The sequence below is a fragment of the Ascidiella aspersa genome, chromosome 9, assembly GCF_963924565.1.
Source record: "Ascidiella aspersa chromosome 9, kaAscAspe10.2, whole genome shotgun sequence".
Classification (NCBI taxonomy): domain Eukaryota; kingdom Metazoa; phylum Chordata; class Ascidiacea; order Phlebobranchia; family Ascidiidae; genus Ascidiella; species Ascidiella aspersa.
The window spans coordinates 25,371,299-25,391,952 of NC_139455.1; the positions used below are offsets into that span (position 1 = coordinate 25,371,299).

Sequence of the window (20,654 nt, forward strand, 5' to 3'; positions counted from 1 at the left end):
AGCGAAAAAAGCAAAACAACGTTCACTTAAGAGACCAGAGAATTACACAATGTTTATAATTAATTGGAAAATCTTTTCGAACCTGTGCGACCAATTTCACGCAAGCGCAAATCCAGGCTTACCAGTTTTAAGTACTTACTCTCATTTACGCTTTCGTAATGTTGAATAAGCTGGTAGGTGCGACCGTGATGCAAAGCACCCACGGATCTCGGCATGACGGAAATCAATACAATCAGCTTCGACAGAAAGTAATGCTTTTAAACTTAAAACAATGCAGTGATTCTTAACCTTTTTGACCTCGTAACACCTAGGCTATTACTTTTTTACTTTTGCTGGGTACCATTTGGTTAAAATTTGTTTAAGATTTACTTCCGTCAATTGATGCAGGGTTGCCACACACTTTTATGAAGAATGTAAGACTCTCCAAAGACGCTTTAAAGACAATTTATTGCTTTTCAATGACCTAAAATTATTACGCTGGACGTTTTTTGGTTAAAATCATTCGAAAGTAAACCGTATGAAGGCCATGTTCAAGAAAATTGAAAATAGTTTAATTTTTTTTTTTTAACACATAAGTTAAACGAAACATAAAATAAGTTCAAAGACCATTTAAAAACTTTTGACTTTACAAAACGCAAAACAATTCAAACTCATTTCAAACAAAAAAAAATTCCTCAACTTTTCCTAAAACGCTTAATTGCATTGCTTAAGAAAAACACTGTTCTAAGCCTAAGCTCTCCACTTTACAGTCTAAATAAGGGTAAAAGATTGAAAACTTTTTATAGTAACCCAGAATATTTCACGTTACCCCTGCGTTAATTTTGTCAAACTTTTCCTAAAACGCCTAAGTAGCATTGTTTGACAAAAAACACTGGTCTAATCAAAGCTCTGCACTTTACAACCCAAGTAAGGTTACAATATTGAAATACTTTATAGCAACCCTCAATATTTCACGTTACCAGCGATAATTCTTCAATGTTTGGTCTTAAATGCAATGTTAAAAAAATAGCCTCTGTCTGAGCTATACATTACAGTCCAAGTAAGAAGGTTGAAATTTCCTGGAGCGACAAGCCTTGGAAAAATAACCTCTCCGTTTCCACTTGGCCAAAGCAAACATTCGCCACGCCATCCCTACCCTAGCACAACTCCAAACAAAACAGGTATTGATACGTCATAATGGCGGCATTGAAACGTCATAATACGGAAAGCATTCTTTGGGGGTTATGCCATTGTGCGCACTTAAAATAAAGTCGATAGCAAGACAAATAGTTTTTTGTAGCGAAAATAAGCGCTTTTTTTAATAAAACGGTCAGAGTGAATAGCAGCGGCTAAGAAAGTCCATTTATCGTTTTTTTTGGTGAAATTCTAGTGTAAATTTTTTTAGACAATGGTCGTGTTCCAGTTTTATTGTTACGCTTTGTCCACGTAACAATTGAACTACGTGACGAATTGTGAGTTGCTAGTTGGCGAGTTTTACAAACGGCGTTTAGCGTTCTGCAAATATTAATCGGCAAATATTGGAATGCCACCCGCCCCTACAAATTAAACCCAGGCATGTTGAGAACAATTGAGCGTTTTTTCGGTTACAAAAAAAGGAATCAAATTTATAAAAAAAAATCTGTTGTCCTAACCTGCTTGACATATTACCGGTGTTGTAATGACTTAAGTCAATGACTTGACTTAAGTGCACTTAAGTCACTGTTTTTTTATGACTTGACTTGACTTTAAGTCTTTTGGGCAAAATGACTTGACTTGACTTAAGTCTTTTGGACAAATGACTTAGGTTAAAATAAATTGTTTTAATTAAGCAATTAATTATAAATTGCGTTATTTAGCCCAATCTTTGCACATAAAAGAATTTGCTTGTAATATGTTGCTTTTATGTTGGTTTTTACTTGAGTTGCTCATAATAATCGAAGAAGTTTGCCGGTTTTCATAATTTAAAGTTTTATTTTTTTGACAATGGCTGGACTTGAAGTTGACTTGCTCTAATTATGACTTGACTGGGACTTAAGTTTTGATAGTAATTAAACCTTAATACTTCACTTTTTCATATTTTGTTGCTTTTTTTCATATTTTGTTGGATCTGCAGTTAAAATGTCAAATTAAAAGTGACATCGGGAGTATGAAACGTTAAAGTTAAAACAAAAATACAATATAGGTATTCATCACGCAGATTCGTGTCGTAGCATCGTTACTACTACATTGAGTTGTAACTGGACTGTACAGTAGTCTCTTATTGCTTTTTATGTTAGAAATTTATTATGTAAAGCCTTTTCTGAGTTTTCTTTGTATTTGCAGTTTTAAACCAAACTAATGCTGCCGGTTTGTGCGTAACTGCAGTATTTTGTGTTTTTAAATATCGGTTGTTTTAGATTTTTACCTGTGTGGTTATTTTTGGTTTATTACTATTTGACCCTGGAATGAATGTGTAGCTTTAAACTCTAAATATACTCATCGACGCTAAACCGTATAGATAAATATGAACAAAACCTACCCACAATGCCTACTCTGGTTGTGACCATCCAATCGGGTCTTGCCACGTACGAGCAGCGCGGAAATCTTTTGGTTTCCATTTAAATACAATTTAGGTACTTACGATTACTAAATCACTTATTTAAGCTGAAAAATGCCAATCACTTATAGTACTTCTAACGTAAAAAACCCTAAATTATAGCACTGTATTTTTTAGACGCAAAATTCAACTGGTCTTGCATTGGCTAAGGCCCAAGCAATGATAAATTAATTATTCCGTCTTTCCGTGATCTTTAAAACTTCAGCGAAAAACAATTTTTGCACTTGTTCTAACGTTAAAAAAACTAAAATAAACTCAATCTCGTTTTTTTTCATCAGGCGAAGCTAAAAAATCAGCATATTTGCAAAACAGTGACAACAACCAAGCACACAACACAGTATGCAACCACGGCCATGGATGAAGAACTGACAAGAAGGTGATCTATTTCGATCGCTTACGCTTAGTGACAAGGGAATGACTTTAAACCCCTGGGAGTTCAGGTAAAGCAGACACCACAACGCACCTTCCAATGCTTCCTTATAAATATTCATGCTCAACTTTGTACCAGATGTGCACATATGGGAACAGTATGGAATCAGAATGCGCGGTAATATCGGTACTCGTCCGATAACAGGGTGGTATCGGTACTCGTACGATACCAAATTAATTTGTTCATTGCAACCTTTGACATATTTTGGCCTGTAACTCTATTAAATCTCACGAAACAACTCTCGAGGCATTATAAACGAACAAGCAGCAGAATTTAACAACCAGTTAAATATATTCTTGCGAGATTCACAAAACCAGATTTTGACAATTTTCACCGAAAAAAAAGCGAAAAAATCTCGGCCAACATCCAACATTTTGCAAAACTACTGAAAACCGACACTTAACGACAAAAACAAGACTAAACACACGAACTAAACAAACCTAGAGACAGACCTTGTTTCTTTGCGGCGTCTACAGGTTGGACGCCATTGGTCAGTATCCTACGCATGATTGCGCACAGACCGCCGCTGCTTTGATCGCTTGATGACGTCACCGGTTGTGACGTAGTGCGCTGGATGGGTGGCAGTGACGTCATAGTTTAATTGTTACAAACAATGTTTTTCTATGGCACTAATGTTAGCGGTTATTATCTTCGGTTACACCTATTAATATACTGTGGCTTAAACGTCTTCAAAATCGGAAAAATACACGAAATATTAATTGTTTTCTATGGCACTTTAAATGTTAAATCTTGGCTAGTTATAACGGATTATAATTGTGTTAGATATTGCCCATAACGGTTAAGTCTGTGTTTATATACCTTCTTCCCATAAATGGACAATAACATAAATACTTTTTGAATTTAATCAATAAGAGCCATGTCTTAATATTTCTCCGTTTTTTTTTTAATTTTTGAATAAATTTTGCTTAAAGTCAACGAATAAATCTTGTTTTAATTAATCAACAAATTCTAAAAGGAATTTCCGCGGAAATGTTTGAATAAAAATGCTTTTTAAGGAGCTATTCTGTAGTTTTGAGAAAAAACAACAACTAAGAAACATGCACTATAGCCAGAAAACAAGAGCTTTAAACGCAAAATGAAACAATGTCCTTCCCAATAGCAACCTAGCAGAATCTAGCCATATTGCCTTAACTAAACAAGCTATTATTACTCAACATAACTGTATTCTGGCTGTTCGTTAAATGACTGGCCTGCAGAGATCTTTTAACAGACTGTTGAAGCAAGATACAAACATTCCTTCTATGCATCTCATTAATCTTTTATATTGCATCGCGTCAACCCAAGTATGACATGGAATGAAGTTTATGTCGAGGGAAGAGCGGAAAATTAAACAAGTAGTTCGAAAAATTGCAGCCGGTCTATTACAGCTTTATCGAAAAAGTAGACTAGATTTTTCCACTTTAAATTCAGTAAAATAAGCGTCAAAATATTTCAGGTAAACAAGACTATTTTTTGAACCATTGATTTTGATAGTGTTTTTTATTCATAAAATGCGTTGCGAGGTTCAATATATTGTGTCGGGAGCTGGACATACTATTTTAGGTAAAAAAGGCGGAGAAATTTGGGGAATTATCTAAAAAACGAACAGAGAAGAAAATGTGAAAATATAGACTAGATTTTTATACTTTAAATTCAGAACAAAGCGTCTTTAAAAATTTCTTCAAAACACACTTAGGTCACCATCCTAAAAATCAGCATAGCATTGTTCGGGGGATTAAAAAACGAAATCAAAACCGCACATGGTTTAAATTCTACAAAAATATTAAACTGATCCCAGTTCACAGTTATGTATTCAACAATTCTTATTATGTAAGGGTCTTGGTACATAAAAATTGCTCGCAGTATAACCGAGCTTACCAAGTGCAAATCGATAATGGATAAAATGCGGTTGGAGCCGAGTTTAAATGCTTGTCCCGGTGCGACCCAATCACCTTCACACAACGCAATCAATATTTAGTGCGATGCTTGCTTATCGCTTACTGAACAGCACAATGCAATTCGCGATTATAAGGAATTAAATGACAATTTATAAAAAATATTTGGCGAGAACTTTGCTTGTTTGGTATAAATAGCTTTTGCGGTTATTCATACAAGTTTATGCAGACGAATGCAGCAGGTTGAACTCTAGGTATAAAATATATTCGTGGTATGACAATGCAAATTTTCTGGATAGATAACAATTAATACGAAACATTTTCTTACTGAACACAGTATGCAGTATACACAGATCTTAATTGTTGTATTGGCGTTGTACTTATTTTTATTAATCAGTCCAGTCTTTTTAAATATCTCTTTGTTCATTTACTAAATGCTACCTACTTCTGTGTGGGTTATTCTTACTACGGATTACTGCAACCTCCAACCCTTACTCTACATTTGTTTATAGAAATCCACTAAATTTAGCCGAGATATAAAAGTGCTACGCAAAAGTGTACGACTGAAAATAAATCGGTCAGTCTAGGAGTTTATCAAACCGAAGCTACTATCAGCAATTAAGTGAATAATCCGTAAGAATTAGGAGACTTGATACACTTCAAGCAAACGTAATTCGATTAATAATATTCTAATCAGATTATGCCAGAGGATGTTTTGATTCCACAGACAGATAATCCTGGAAAGATTGCGATAATTAAAAGCAAACCCCACTTGTCTGGCTTAATACTCAAAACAAAGCCAAGTTGGTCGGTAGAACAAAATTACTGAAGCGGCACAGGTCTATATTAGAATCCTAAAACTTTTTTCATAGTAACGAAACGAGTTGTAAAGGTTGAAATTGCCAGGAAGAAATATATATGGAAGAATAATTGTAATAATAATACTTGAGCCACCCGAACACACCCTTACCCAAATATTTTTCGCAATATAAACCCGAAAGTGTGGTAGAATTCTAGATGAGCGCCAAAAAATAAAATATAAAAAAATAATACCAGTACCAACTGGTAAACTAAAGCGTATCCTCGAAAGCAATCAAATTTGTCTAAAAAGGTTTGACTTAAAAAAAAATCTGCAAATTAAATCACAGGCTGCAACAAAAACTAAAAAGCGAAAAAAAATAAACCTCTTAAAAGCATTTGTTTTCACGGCGACTCAAATCTATTGAGCTATCCTTTCAAAAGTCTTCCAGTTTACACAACCTTGCCTTATTTAAGATAGCAACCCTGGTGTATTAACACCGAACATGCATTACGCGAGTTCCTTGCATATATATATACACCACATTCGATCAGCACGACCAAGAAAATCAATTCACACAGCGAGAAAAACGCTGCAATCCAAGCCTATCGCGTGCTGGAAAATTGCAATTATACCGCTTTAGTGACGTAATAATAGGGAGCGCGCGATATCGCTGTATGAGGTTGCACTTAACCAGGGTGAAGCGAGGTTGATTGGAGGAATTTATTTTTAGAAAGTCAATTTGCACGCGATGGTTAATTCTCAAATCTGAATTGGGAAAAAATCCATGTGCTTTGGCAATTATTGCTTGCTTTTCTTCCACATTTCACACATTTCTAAAGTGAAACATGCACACGCATATGAATGTTTACAACTGAGATCTAGCCCCTCGGAAGCTACTTTTTGACCAACGCTTGCGGCTTACGTATCAATAGTACACCAAAAAGCCAAGCAGAGCAGACTAGAAAAACAACTAGCCTGCAGAGAGGTTCGAACTCACGACCTCCGGTCAAGCCGGGACCGTCGCTCTACCAACTGAGCTACACAGGCTTAAAGTGAGCAAGTCGAGAAACAATCATTCGCCAAGACTTTCCACATTCTGTTATTACATTTCTAAAGTGTTATTAGTTTTATGACGGCTTTAGTTGTTTATACAAATGGCACCTAGCATGTAGTGCCTTGACATTCTAGCTATACCTTGCCGCAGTAAGAGCTCACCCTTTGTGGTTAATGTATGTCGGTGATGTTTTCATCACTTTATTTATAAACGATATAAAGAAGTTTGGCAGAGTGCACATTTATGGCGATAAATTTAATTTAAAATAAAAGTTAACAAAGTTCTTACCAGAATTCTTGGGGCTTTCTGCTTTTCGCTTGCTTGGGGTGAGCGGGGGTTCTGAAGGGGGTTTCCCGTTTGATGTGGGGGCCAGACTCTTGCGGGAAGTGGGGACTGAAAAGGAGAATAAAAACTAAAAAGGATTTTTCGTGATATACGACAAATATCGGTTGTTACGTGCAGAATTCTACACAAAACCATGTACAATATTATACATAATTTTGTCAGGGTGAAGCAACTGTTATTTTGTTAAATTAAGCATCTGGAAAAAGTACTGCTCAGAAATTTAAAAGTAACACTACTTTTAATTCGAAGTTTAGAACAAAATCAATAATTCTCTCAAAATCTTTATTTTTTTATTTAAAAACCAACTCTTGAAGTCCAGTAACGGTGGTAACATTTTACGACCTCAATATGGCCATTTCATTTCAAAGAAGGTTTGGAGCATAACGGTTGGAGTCTTAGTTAGACGTAGTAAACATATAGCAAAGTCCATACAGAAGCAGGAAGCATTTTGTGAACGTTTGGAATCACTTTTTATTCAAGAATATGCGTAACAACGTTCAAAATGCAATCTACTTCTGTATGGGCTTTGATATACTACTACGTAAAACAAAGGTTATGAATGAAATTTAGCGCCGAAGCGACATCGTGCGGTTGGCGGGAAATGCTTTAAAAGGGGAATCACCACAAATATTGAAAGGCGCAAACGCAAGATTAAAAAATCAGAAAGAATAAACATCTGCTATTAACACTGGTGTTTATTTTTTTGCATTTGTAACTTGAACGGGGAGTACATTTTTTAGGTTTTCACCGAATGAAAAGGTTTGTATAAATCAAAATGTCCAAAAAAATAAAGGCGGACTTCTTATATATATATATATATTACATTTTAACTAGACCAGCGGTTCTCAACCAGTGGACAATGGCTCACTGGTGGGCCTTGAGGTGGACCACAGAGCAATTTAAAAAAGCTAGATTAAATTTCATTTTTGTCAATATATTTAATTTTACAGGAATAAGTGCTTGGGGAGGAATTTATTGTTCAGCCGCAAGTATCTCACTAATGCACGGTTGAATAAATAATCCGTTTTGAAATATGTTCTGCTGTGGTTTGTTCTAAACCTATTTTACAGTTTTTTCTTTCATAAAAATATATTGGACCACAGAATTTTTTTGCAACGTAAATGGGCCACGAAAGAAAGAACCACTGAACTACACGGCCACGAAAGAAAGAACCTCTGAACTAGGGCAAAATGTTTATTTCTGTAAAATTTTATGTGATTTTATGTTTTATACCGTTTTTATAGGATTTGTCAGGGTATGTTTATTTTTGATATAAACAGCTTCTCGCCTTCTTTTTTGACCCGCATTTGAAGGCTTTCATTTCTTACCTGAAGATGCTGATGAAGTTCGTTGCTTGATACCGGAGGGTGGTAGGAGGGATTTGCGAGAAGCCACTGGAACGAAAACAAAAGTAATTTATGCTTATATTCTGCAACGAGCGGTTCCGGGGAGCCATTTCCAATACTTTTCTAATTAAAACTTTCAGGAATCTAGCTTTTGCTCATCGGTATGTTATTCGATGCAACTTTTGTTAAAAGGTTAGTGGTTTAATAAATCCAAAGACGTTTTCTTATTGTGTGAAGTTGATTGTGTTGTTCCAGTTCCTTTTATTGTCATAAGGGGGCAACTACTGAACTAGCAACCCATTTATATATTTAAGGGTGTGCCCTAAAAGTGTTTACAAAATGTTACCTACTTCGGTATGGGCTTTGATATTCATTCTACGTCCAACTACAACCTCCAATCATTATAGTAAAATTTATTCGAAACGTTTGCAAGAATATTTCGAAACGTGTAAAATATGCCATACCTACCTACTTCTAACTCTGCATGGGCTTTGATATTCATCCTACGCATACTACGATTAGTTTTAGTTCCAACCTACCTGTGGTTCCCTTCCTCGCCTGTGGTTTCCTCAGCAAGCTTGTGCTCTTGGGAGGTTTCATGGAAGTGTTGGATGTTGTGGAGGACACTTGGTTCTCATCCTGGGATCGATGATGAGGATCAGAGGTCTTCTGCGGGGAGCGAGCCTAAAAGAGGAAAATTGGATCAAGACGACGTAAAAAAAGTCACGATTCGTTACAATACAATTAATAGAGCCATTTCGTAACGAAACGTCTTAATCAAGATGATGTCGATCTTATCGACCTTATTGGCAACGCAGTTCAATATCAAGCTGCATTACAAATCCATTGTATTTAATAAAATCGACATTTCGTTATTAACTAACGTTTTGGCAATACCACATGACATCATCAGCGTAAAAAGTTCAAGTTGAGAACAACTTTAATTATTACATTAATGGTGGCATGAAATTGCCGAAACGTTAGTTAATAACGAAATGTCGATTTTATTAAATAATATGGCGTTATTGTTTTTATTTAAATTCTTTGAAAACCCGGGTATTATGTTCCAATGCTAATCAATCGATTTATGCAATGGAAAAAAGGATTTGATCCAAACTGTTGTAGCTGGCATGGATGTGGATGTGAAATAATTAATCAATAAATAGATCTCTCTAATGCAGCGCTGTTTTTTTTGCAGCTACAACATATTTTTTTACAAGTATAGCTTAAATTAAACAAATAGACGCTTATGTGAACTACTGGCTCGAAAAATAAAACAAGAAAATTGTATCTTAACGCAAGTAACGGAACATTATATCGCCAAAAGCGCCGCACACAACATCATAAATTCCTTTGGAGCATCAACTAAGGCTAAGGGTAGAGCTTGTACGTTAAAGGGAAATTATGCCAAACTCGTGGCTCTATGAATTATTCAGGCTGCTGCTGCTGCTGCTGTTTGGGCAGAAAGACGTAATTAAAACTGTGAACGTGACCCATTTTGAACATTTTGAGCTACGAAACTTTGAGTGAAGCACTTCAGACGACCTTGAGTTTACCAAATAAAAAAGGGGTGTTTGCCCTATTGCGTTAATTTGCATATAATTTTTAACCAAAGGAAATTAAATATTGACAGCAACGTTATCCACACAGTATTGGGATTCTATGCACATGTTGTACAATAATAGGTAAAATACGATATTACAATATTCGGTTTAGGTATTTAGGTATCAATATTCGGTTTAGATAAGTACAATAAACCGTAAACTTTAAAAAAAGAAATAGCAACGAACATTTTATATAAAACAGAAGTATTTAATGGAATTTTTAGAGCGCCTAAGAAACCAGCACAAGGTTTTTTCAAAGAGTTTGGAAAAACCTAGGGTTCCTCAATGATTTTTAATAAGCAAATTAACTCAAAGACTTCCAGAGATTTATAGACTTTGTGGCAACATTTTATAAGTGGGGCTTGTTCTAGTGATGCTAGCAAGTAGCAACAGTATAAGGTGTAACCCAACACCAGCGGACATCTGGGACAAGAATCAACTTACAAGAATGCCCGGTATGTCGGATTCTTATTGAGGGTAACCGCCTTCAACATGCGATTTTTTGTCAATTTTCAAATGGTTGGTTTAATGGTCGAAAATGACCTAAAATTTGATTAGATTTCAGGATTTTAGAACAAATTAATTTCTTTTTTGAAATCGCATTTTTTAACTAAATATTAAACATCATACAGAAGTAGGTAGCATTTTGTAAACGCTTCAATAAACCTTTTGTTCATTTTCAATGTTCTGATAGATAGCTCCTATCCGACCCATTTTACGCGGTATATATTGACGGAGATTTAAATCGCATTATTATCAGAATAACGTCAATAAAGAATCGATATTTGGAGCCAAAGGTAAAAACTTAAATAATAGGTTTTAACATCTAGTGAAAGCCGACATATAGTTGGCATTGTGCAATATTCCAATAAAACAAACGGTATTATCTACGTCATAATGAAAGGGGGTTGTAAATGCGACAAACGTTTTAATGCAAAATATTAGTGAAAAAAATATTGTGCTAACGTTTCATATAAACGCCCATCCAAGTTTAACATCTTTAATGGCAAGTAGATAAAGATATAACAAATAAATCCCAGAAGAATAAACCTTGGCATTTTCCAACCCGACTGTTTATTCAGCCAAATCCCTGTGGGTTAAACAACCGAAATAGAGAAACAGCCCAACAGCAAAGCCTAGTGTGTTCTCGTTTATACAAAGGCTGTAGAGCGCATGAATGGCAGGATGCCTTGCGCCAAACTGCAAAGCGAAATCTCGCCTGCCTCTGAAACAACAGCAAGGTTTGTTATTCGATATTGCTCTTCACCTTTCCGCTTCATTGCTCAAAGCAGGCTAGTGTTAGGGACCGGCTAAATAAATTGCTTGGTTGAGTATTTTCTTCACGCTTTTTTATCCCGTTTTGGTTTGTGTGGTTGATTTTTAAGTAGGAGTGTAGAATCTGTATATAATAACTACTAAACACCCCTGTTTTGTGCCAGTGACATATAGTCAACACAAATGATGTGGTAAATTCTTCTTTATTTCTTCATATTTTTTCTCCGGTTTTTCTTTATTTAAGCCTAAACACCCCTGTTTTGTGCCAGTGACATATAGTCAACACAAATGATGTGGTAAATTCTTCTTTATTTCTTCATATTTTTTCTCCGGTTTTTCTTTATTTAAGCCGTAGCAGAACGAAATAGTTTTGAACAAATAGACTTGAAACAGTGAACAAATAGAATAAGGAAGAAATCGGGCCGATGACAGTTTAAAATACAAACAGATGTTTTTTATTTAAACAGACCGTATTTCAAAACTTACGGTTCTCGTAAAATGCCACTTTCGCTACGCAGAATAATAAAGAAAAAAAATTAGTTATATATTTTGTAGCATTATCCAAGCCGTTAACATTATAGAAGGACTTTGTAAAGAAAAAATACGGTCACTTTCAGATGAAGTTTGCAGACCTTTCTTTCACAATATTTCAAAGTTCTTTTAAATTTGCACATTTTCTAAGCTCGAAAGGATACAGCGAATTTATTCGTTTCATGAAATCGAAACGCGGACTTGGCTTAAAATGCCTTCGGGCAAGTTATATTGCAAAATAAGCCACCTGCAATATAAACGCCCATTTGCTGTACAACAATCGAAGCTGTGACGTAGGTAGCCGGTACAAACGTCACTGGAGCAAAACACGAGAGGCTTTTCAGGCCAAGGTCTGGATTTCATCAAACGCTGAGGAATAGATAGGAGACGAAATGGGTGGGTTTGCGTTAATGCATTCCACGCGGGGTTACGTAAATATTTCGGTTCACATTTTGCTTGGTAGGGAAAATGCGAGCTAGACAATTTCGTGTATTTAAACTTAAAAATCTGGGGCACCATAGGTCAGTTTATATGGCTTAGAAACATTAAAAATCTGGTTTTTGCGCGAACAGGGTCATTTTTTTAGGATTTTGCCGTTATTTATTCATTAGACATTGAATTACGGAAGCAATATAAAAGGCACGACTTAAAATAATTAAATTCAAACTTATTAATGCTATTTTCTTATGTTTCAATCGCCTACAAAGAGTTTAGTGAATAAAATTAGTTCACCAAAACTTTGCTGTTATACCAACGCTTGTACCAGGTTGGCTGCCAAAAAAGTTAAGAAACACTGGCTTGGGCAAAATATATCAAAATTCATGCACTTCAAAAATCACGGATCAACTGCCGTGCGTTGGATTTTTGAGCGTGATGGATCGTTTGACAAGTATAGTCTGCTTTCAAGTTCACAGCAGAAGAAAGGTATCTAGATCGATTTTCAAAGTCACTTTTTGATCCTAGGGCAGCTTTTATCTCTCAGCAAACAACGCGTAGGGTGGCCGTATAAAGGTAATTCGAGTAGTGGTACAGAATTCTGAACCAAGGGTGGGCAACCTTTTCCTAGTCGCGGATCAATATCCAAACTCAAACGACTGGACAATTATGTGTAGTTTTTTAATCATTTTGTTATAAAAACCGGAACGACGATTAATTAGGGAAAACTAGGATTTTTCGCAATTTAAAATATTTTTTGCATTTGACAGGCAAAGAAAAAAAAATGCGTTTTATTTGTAAGTTTCATTTCAGGGCGAGAACTAACGCCTTTAGGCTAAAACGATTTCCTTAAAATGCAAATTTGTTCAAATTTAGGTAGTTAAAATAGGCAAAAATATAAAGAATGACCTCGTGCCCAGTTCAAAAAGGTGGCGGGTCCGATAATTTACATTGGCTGGACGTAGGTTGCCCACCCCTGTTATAGATCAATACGATTACGAGAAAACATTTTAATTTTTCAGAATTATGTTTTTATTGGCTAAAAATCCAGCCATTTTTTCCTTATTCTAGGTTTAAAATCAATCTCCTGATAACCCCCCCAGTATTAAGGCAAAAAATATGACAAATCAGCAGAACAGAGACACAGAAATCGCTCTACACAAGAGAAAAGATAAAAAGGTCGCAGAAAGTTTGCATTCCACAAAAGCCACCAAGTTGGCGTACCGGCGAAACCTTTCAGACAGCGATAGTCAAGGTAAATAACTAGGAACGACAAAAAAAACGCAATTTGCACGATGGCAGTTTTTTAAAATAAAAAACAGTATTTTATCCAGTGTTTAATCACAAAAAATGTATTTTTATAATTTTTCTTATTTTGCTAAATTACTATGCATTTTTAACTTATTCTAGGTTCAAATTCAATCCAGTAATAACCTTGTATTAGAGTCAAAATATATGGCAAATTAGCAGAAGCAGAGATACAGATGGAAAAGTACCGGTTCAGAAGCGTAGAAAGGTTGTTAAAAAAGTATGAATCCCACAAAACCACGAAGTAAGGCGCACCGGTGAAACCTTTCAGACAGAGATGCCCTTGGTAGATAACTAGCTACGGTAAGCCAGAACAAAGTGGTGATTATGTTTGGTGGACGGTAAGCCACACCTGTCTAGCCGACGCAACCTACCATCAATAACGCATTAGTCCTTCTTGGTGTACTGACTGTGGCTATTGAGTGAAACGATGCGGACAAAAAACGGCTTGTCAAAGATTTGATGGAGTTGAGAAATACACTTGGCGCATGACATTGATGAAAAACCACTCAAACCACTCAATGGATCACAGTTTTCACACATTTTTTGTTAAAGTTTTGAACTGAAGCTAACTAAATTTGCTGGTCCTAAACACCATTATCTTTCTAAGAGTTATTCTAGATTTTTTTGTCTCAGTAACAACCTTTATTCCGCTAGAGGCGCAAAACTAACTTAGAGGCTAAGTCTCTTATCTTTTTTAAGATCCACAATTTTAGAAAAAATAAAATGTTTCTGGGAGAATATTAAACCACCCAAAATGTGAATTTTAACACATGCTGTATACAAAATGTAAAGGCAATCGTATGGTGGACAACCGGTGGATGACTTTTTTCCAAGTTGGTAAAGCTTGTCTTTTAAATAATTCAAAGATTTTACCGACGCCACGGATATAAGGTTTGGCTAGAAACTTGCGCATAGTCCAACATTCAACTTCAAGTTGTTCTTTTTTAATCAACTGAAACTATGTCATTGATTCTTGTTTTAATCTGCTGTTGCAATGACTGGACTTTCACGGATTCCAAAGAAATTCCATTTATAAATTTGCGGCAAAGACCATATGTTGAACATACAATTTCTTGGGTCCTTAATTTTTTTCCAAATAAATGAATTTAATTTCGGTCTTCAAAAAACTCAGTTTTACAATAACATCTATTGAATCCAAAAAGCTGCTCGATTCATCTAAATAAGAGACCCTAAGCCTGAAAATGTTTTAAAATGGCTCCGTAACAAAGTTATGTCTAGTAGCCTAGTCCTAGTGGTTGCGGTACCAAAGATAAAAATCTATCTATTTATCTAACAAGCCAAAAAGCTGCCAAATTTACCTGGATCCTTGATATAGCGGCTGTGTTCATCCTAGGAGCTGCAAGACGACTTGACTTCTTACCCTGGTGGTTTGAGTTTGGTGGACTGCTGTTCAATGAACTGGTGGACTTCGGTCGTACGTTGCCTGGGTTGTTCTGCAAAACAAAAAAGTTATATACTGGGTATGCTTTACGTGCTATATCTTTAATGGTATTTTCTTTGCGTGAAAAATAAATACAATAAACCGGTAGGATAGATCTATACGTGATCAACTGTTGCGTATGATTGTTTAACTTCAAGCCATGGTTCGAAGCTGGCAACTTAAAATTTGCTGACCGTTTGTTTTGGTTGGGTCGCCGACTACAGTGCTTTATAGCAGTGCTTTTCAACCTTTAAAATTTCCATCCGCACTTTTTTATTTCGGAAAATTTTCATCCGCACGAAACAAGCACAGTAAATTTGCAACCTTTAGTTAATTTTCAATGTAAGGGTTTGTGTATTAAAACCGGGAGCCTAAGTCTTAACCGATATGAAATAGATAGCTTAAGTTGCAATGAACCACTGAGAGACTATATTACTGTACCTGTAACGCATAAGTGGGCGGACTAGCATATTTTATTACTGTATTACACATATGAAAATAATAACATGCGCCATTTTCATCCGCACATTTATCCGCACGACGTTAGTCATCCGCACTACAATTTGTTTCATCCGCTCAAGTGCGTACCATCCCACGGGTTGAAATGCACTGCTGTATACAGTTAGGTTTGTTGAGATTGCTAACGCACAGCCAGGCAGACATAATACGAGCTGTTTGGATATGAGACATTTTTATTCAAGCGAGGCTAACATGCTCATTACCAAACTACTACAAATTTTTTTTAAATGCTAAAAGTTTCAGTGATTCTAACTTTTTCAAATATAATCTTACTTTACCGAAACAACTACGTGTTTACCACTGGGTCTTAATTTTTTCTGGCAAATATTTTCTGCCCGGTTTAATTAATTATTTTTACCTAAAGCTTAGTTTTTTTCTAAAACGTGCAAAAACGAACCGCGTTTTCGTACATAGAATACATTTCGACAAACATCTTACCTCAACACGTGCTTCTCCGACAAACGTTCTATACTTTATAACTGCCAGGTCTAAAGCAGGATTACATTTTCATAAACCAGACTTATTCTAATAAAACAGTCGGACATTCAGCTGTCCTGCTGACACGTCTATACGTCGGACATTGGGCGTCTGTAGACTTTATTTCCTTGACGGTCTAACAACCTTATTTTATTGATGGAACAAGTGAGACTTCGTATGGCGCCAATGACATTGCAACATGGAGGCTTAAATCGCCAGCAATTAGGGCCGTTTTGAAATGAACCAAAAGCTTTTAGGCCTTAAGGTTGTAATAAGACGTGCTAAGAGTATCACAGACCATACAGAAGCAGATCGCTTTGTTGACGTGCTTGATGTTGAAAATAAATAAAAAATTATTCGAAACGTTTAAAATGATCCCTACCTTCTGTATGGGATTTGGCATTCTTACTAAGACTTTAAGCTATTTTTTTTAATTTAAGCTGAAAAGGATTGACCTCTTTAAATAAGTGGCCTGTTTATACTTTAAAGTTCAAACTTTCCAGTAGCGCTTAGATAAAATATAGGGAAGATATATTGAAGCCGGCTTTATTAAACGGCCACAGAAACAGGCCGGGATTAATCTTTCAACGCAAGTGTATCCAATAAGCCCAAACACTGTCCAATTGTCTGTCCAGTGGTTCTACAGAAGTCAGTCTAACGATGTCCTGGCGCCATTACAATATGTAACAGCATCTAAACGTCTGTGCTGTTATTTGTCGAACCCTATATGGTTAAGGTGCATTGAAAATATTATTCGACCGATAAATGGCTTTATAGAAGAGATGTCTGATAATGCGCAATTAACGAACCTAAGTAAGTATACGCTGTCTAAATCTAAAAGTATACGTGTGCTACTTTTTTTACAAGCAACGTCATAGGGGACATAGGGATATATTTCTCTCCCCTATTTCATTAAGCGCATGTACGTACAACATCGTAAAGATACGGCGTCTAAACATTTCAACTCACCACCAGTGAAAGGGGTTTTCGCAATCCAGTTGCTGACGATTGTCGTTGGTTTCTGGCAGATAAGTTCGACTTCGGGCCAGAATCATCCATTGCCAATTCACCTATTGCGATAATAGAGACATGTATGAACTTTTAGGAAGTAGATATACTGGGGCTGATGATATGGAGTGTCTTACAACCCGTAAAACACTCCACAATGCAACGTAGAATTAGAAAACAAGCACAATGCGTAATTTTAACAAACTTTTCTCCCTACAGTATACTGTGCGCTTATAACTTTGGCCACATTATCATTTTATGAAAGGACAACACGTCTTATTGACTAGACCAGTGGCTCCCAACTCTTTTGAATCACGGCATCCCACAGAAGAATGCAATATACTGTGGCACCTATACAGGCAGTTTTGCTAAGAAGTTTGGTTTAAGTCGCAATAAACAAAATTTGTAGCAAAAACTCAAACTGTACACAAAGTAAAAAAAATACGTCTTGTTTTAGTCCGCTTTAATAAGACATCAATTGTATTAAGAAGCGAATAAAATGAAGCTAAAATTTAACCCCTGATAAAACTGAAATATAATTCGCTCCTTTACACATCGAAAAAAAAAAAAACCTGTGGAAATCCCGGTGTTGCTATTTCTGAATTCTACAAAACATTTAGAAGCATAATGGTTAAAGGTTGTAGTTGGCCGTAGAAATAATGTCAATTTAAACCATTCGAAACGTTCACAAAATTCTACCTACAAACTTCTTTATAGACTTAAAAATCCATTCTACGTCTAACTACAACCTCCAGCAGTTATTTCAAAATTTATTCAATGCTTTCTACTTCTGATATTTTTATATTTGTTCTCGTTTAACAAAGCATTTAGTTTTGCTCAACAGCAATTATACCATCAATGCTGGCACGCTTTCTCAGTTAAAATATACAGCAACGCTAGAACGTGACAATATCTGGTGCGTAAACAAGCACGGACGCACAATAGATCACTTTCAACTAGGTGCGTGGTTCCTATTCTATCAATACAATACAGGAGGTTACTGTCTAACGTCAAAACATCGCTGACAGAGAGGTTTGCCGCTGGTTGGACAACTTCTAGCATTTGCAAGATACGCTGTAGACAAGCTATCAAAAAATTATATTTATTTTATGTATTAATACATTAGGAATAATTATAAGATATCAAGATTTCAAGAATCCGAGAACTTTTACTGGTAATTTAAAAAATATGTTTTTTTTACTTTAAGGATATTTTTTTATTTTAAAGATAGAGAAGGCCTTATGCAAGAAAAATGGTCCTGGAAGTTACCACAAAACGGTTAAATCGGGGGTTACAAAATATTGTGTAAATTTCCGTTGTGCCTCACATTTGTCAACCAGTTAATATTGCAATTCAATTCAGTTTTTCTTTGCCCTTTGTGCTATGAGTCGCCACAGTTATAAAATTAGCTGTTTTCAAACGAATTTCATACAAAGGCAACATTTGGAAAAAACAAGTCGCTAAAAACATTGCTTTAGTATAATAGGGGGGCCCTGACCGACTTAAAAACGCTTAAAAGCAATTTTAACTTTGCGTGTCAGTTGGATGCGTAGGAAATTGGAGGAGAAATGTTCTTTGTGACGTTTTATCGGGCGGGCCGATGAGTGAGGTATCTTAATGCAGTTTATCAACCTTCTCCATACACGGAACACTTAGTGCATTAAGATAATTTGCCGAAACAACAAAACAAAGTTTATAATAATACAACAAAATAAACAACACAACAGCCATTTTTTATTTGTAGTTCTTCTTAGCATGATATCTATGTTTAAATAAGCACAAAATTTGATATTCGGCCATAGTATTGTACTTAGGTGGCAATAGGGTCACGCAATTGTAATCCCTTTATTACGCATTATTTCGATCGGGACTCCACGGAATATTTGGATAATTCATAATTTTTTTTGCGGATGTAATAAGAATATCAAGCCCATACAGAAGTAGGTATCAACATCAGATGTTGAAAATGAATAAAGAGTTATTCGAAACGTTCAAAATGCTACCTACTTCTGTATGGGATTTGATATTCTTATTGCGTCTTACTACAACCTCCAACCTTTATGCTTCAAAGTTTTTTGCGGATGTTCCGGGAAACGTCGGTTAAATCACGGCCCTACTCCTATAGAAAGACTACCAGGATATATTCAACATACCTGTCTCTCTAAAAAAGCTACAAAGCCATGCAGTTGTCAAAAAGTCAAAGCAGAGGCATTGGTAAGGTGAAAACCATGATAGTATTATCTAGAGATCGATCGATATTCTTTTTTGGACCGATACCCGATACCGATTTTGTTTTATATACTTTGGAAATGTTCAAAACTTAAATTAATTGAAAATAAAATTCAATTAAATGGTTTAATTACCGATATATCAGTCGCTTATCGTATTATCGTTTCTAAAAAAACGGTAACATTTACATCAAGGCCCCTTAACAGAAGATAATTTCGCTGTTGTCGTTTAATGTCACTACTGTTGATGTTAATCACGATTTGACGCCGAAATTATCAAATAATTTGAAATTTTGCAGTTTTAAAAACAAACTGCAGTTGAAAATGAATGCTAAGTCAAGTCAATCTACTGTACATAATCTTAACAAATAGTTAACTGAAGGTGATAGAAGTTCGTATCCAAACGTCTTTATTAAGATGATGTCGATTTTTTCGACTGTTTGACATTCATTTTTAGGCTACCTTACAGATCCGTATTGTGCGCCCAAATTCTGCAGTCATTTTATAAATTCAATACTTTCTAATATTAGACTTTAACATCGCCTTAGGCAGAGACAATTTGTAAAGAGATTGCTACATAAATAAACTTCACAAACATCCAAACATTAAAACGTGAATTTTGTACAACATCGAACTTGAAATGCCTCAATCTCAATTCAATATACGCCCTATAAGCTAAAGTTTCTGCTTTATAATACTTCAGAATGTCCATGTTATTTGAAAGGGCGGAGCTCAATAGAGCATATCTGTGTAAACTTAGCAAATGTACAGTTACATCGACTGGGTAAATATCACACTTTGTTGTTTGCCGCACATAAAACGAATATGTATGTATATTGCTGTCATGGTGCAATGCACTTCGATAGCAGCACTTTAAAACGATTTGTTAAATGAGCAAGGACTCACACAAAATTCGATGACGCATTGTATGATATGAAACGACGCGGCCTTTAAGAGCAAACCAAAAAACATTTAGCAAAATAAAAAATAATGTTCAGTGTCCACTACCGTCTTTTGCTTCAATTACTCGGCAAATGGCAAACCTCACTTATTGTTCTTAATTGCATAATAAAAATATATATCGGGCTATTGAGTCCTTCTGTTTATCTTGTAACGTTAATATTTTACAGGCAGGCTAAAAAATCGCCAAACACACATTTTTTAGGTTAGGTGCTGTTTTACCAATCTAAATCTAAACTGCAACTAATTTATAAATCTCACAAATGAAACTTTATTTCTTGAAACGGTAAAATTTTCAACGCGCATAGGAAAAAATAAAAAATGCTAAACTGACAGAATCGGTTCTATTTTTCCGTATAAAATATTGATTTAATTCCAAGTTGCATACCACAAACAATGCCTAAACCAGTCGTCAATT

General features: G+C 35.6%; 1 protein-coding gene across 1 annotated transcript in view; it reads right to left on the reverse strand.

The window, feature by feature from the left end:
- The window catches only part of LOC146134631 (uncharacterized), a 48,823-nt gene that overhangs the window by 17,384 nt on the left and 10,785 nt on the right, over positions 1-20,654 (reverse strand). Inside the window, exons 9-13 of the mRNA XM_083397247.1 lie at positions 17,010-17,110; positions 14,923-15,057; positions 8,987-9,131; positions 8,430-8,495; positions 7,045-7,149 (exon numbers count right to left, since the gene is read on the reverse strand). Of these exons, the coding sequence (XP_083253373.1) occupies positions 7,045-7,149; positions 8,430-8,495; positions 8,987-9,131; positions 14,923-15,057; positions 17,010-17,110 (552 nt within the window). The remainder of the gene's footprint in view (positions 1-7,044; positions 7,150-8,429; positions 8,496-8,986; positions 9,132-14,922; positions 15,058-17,009; positions 17,111-20,654) is intronic.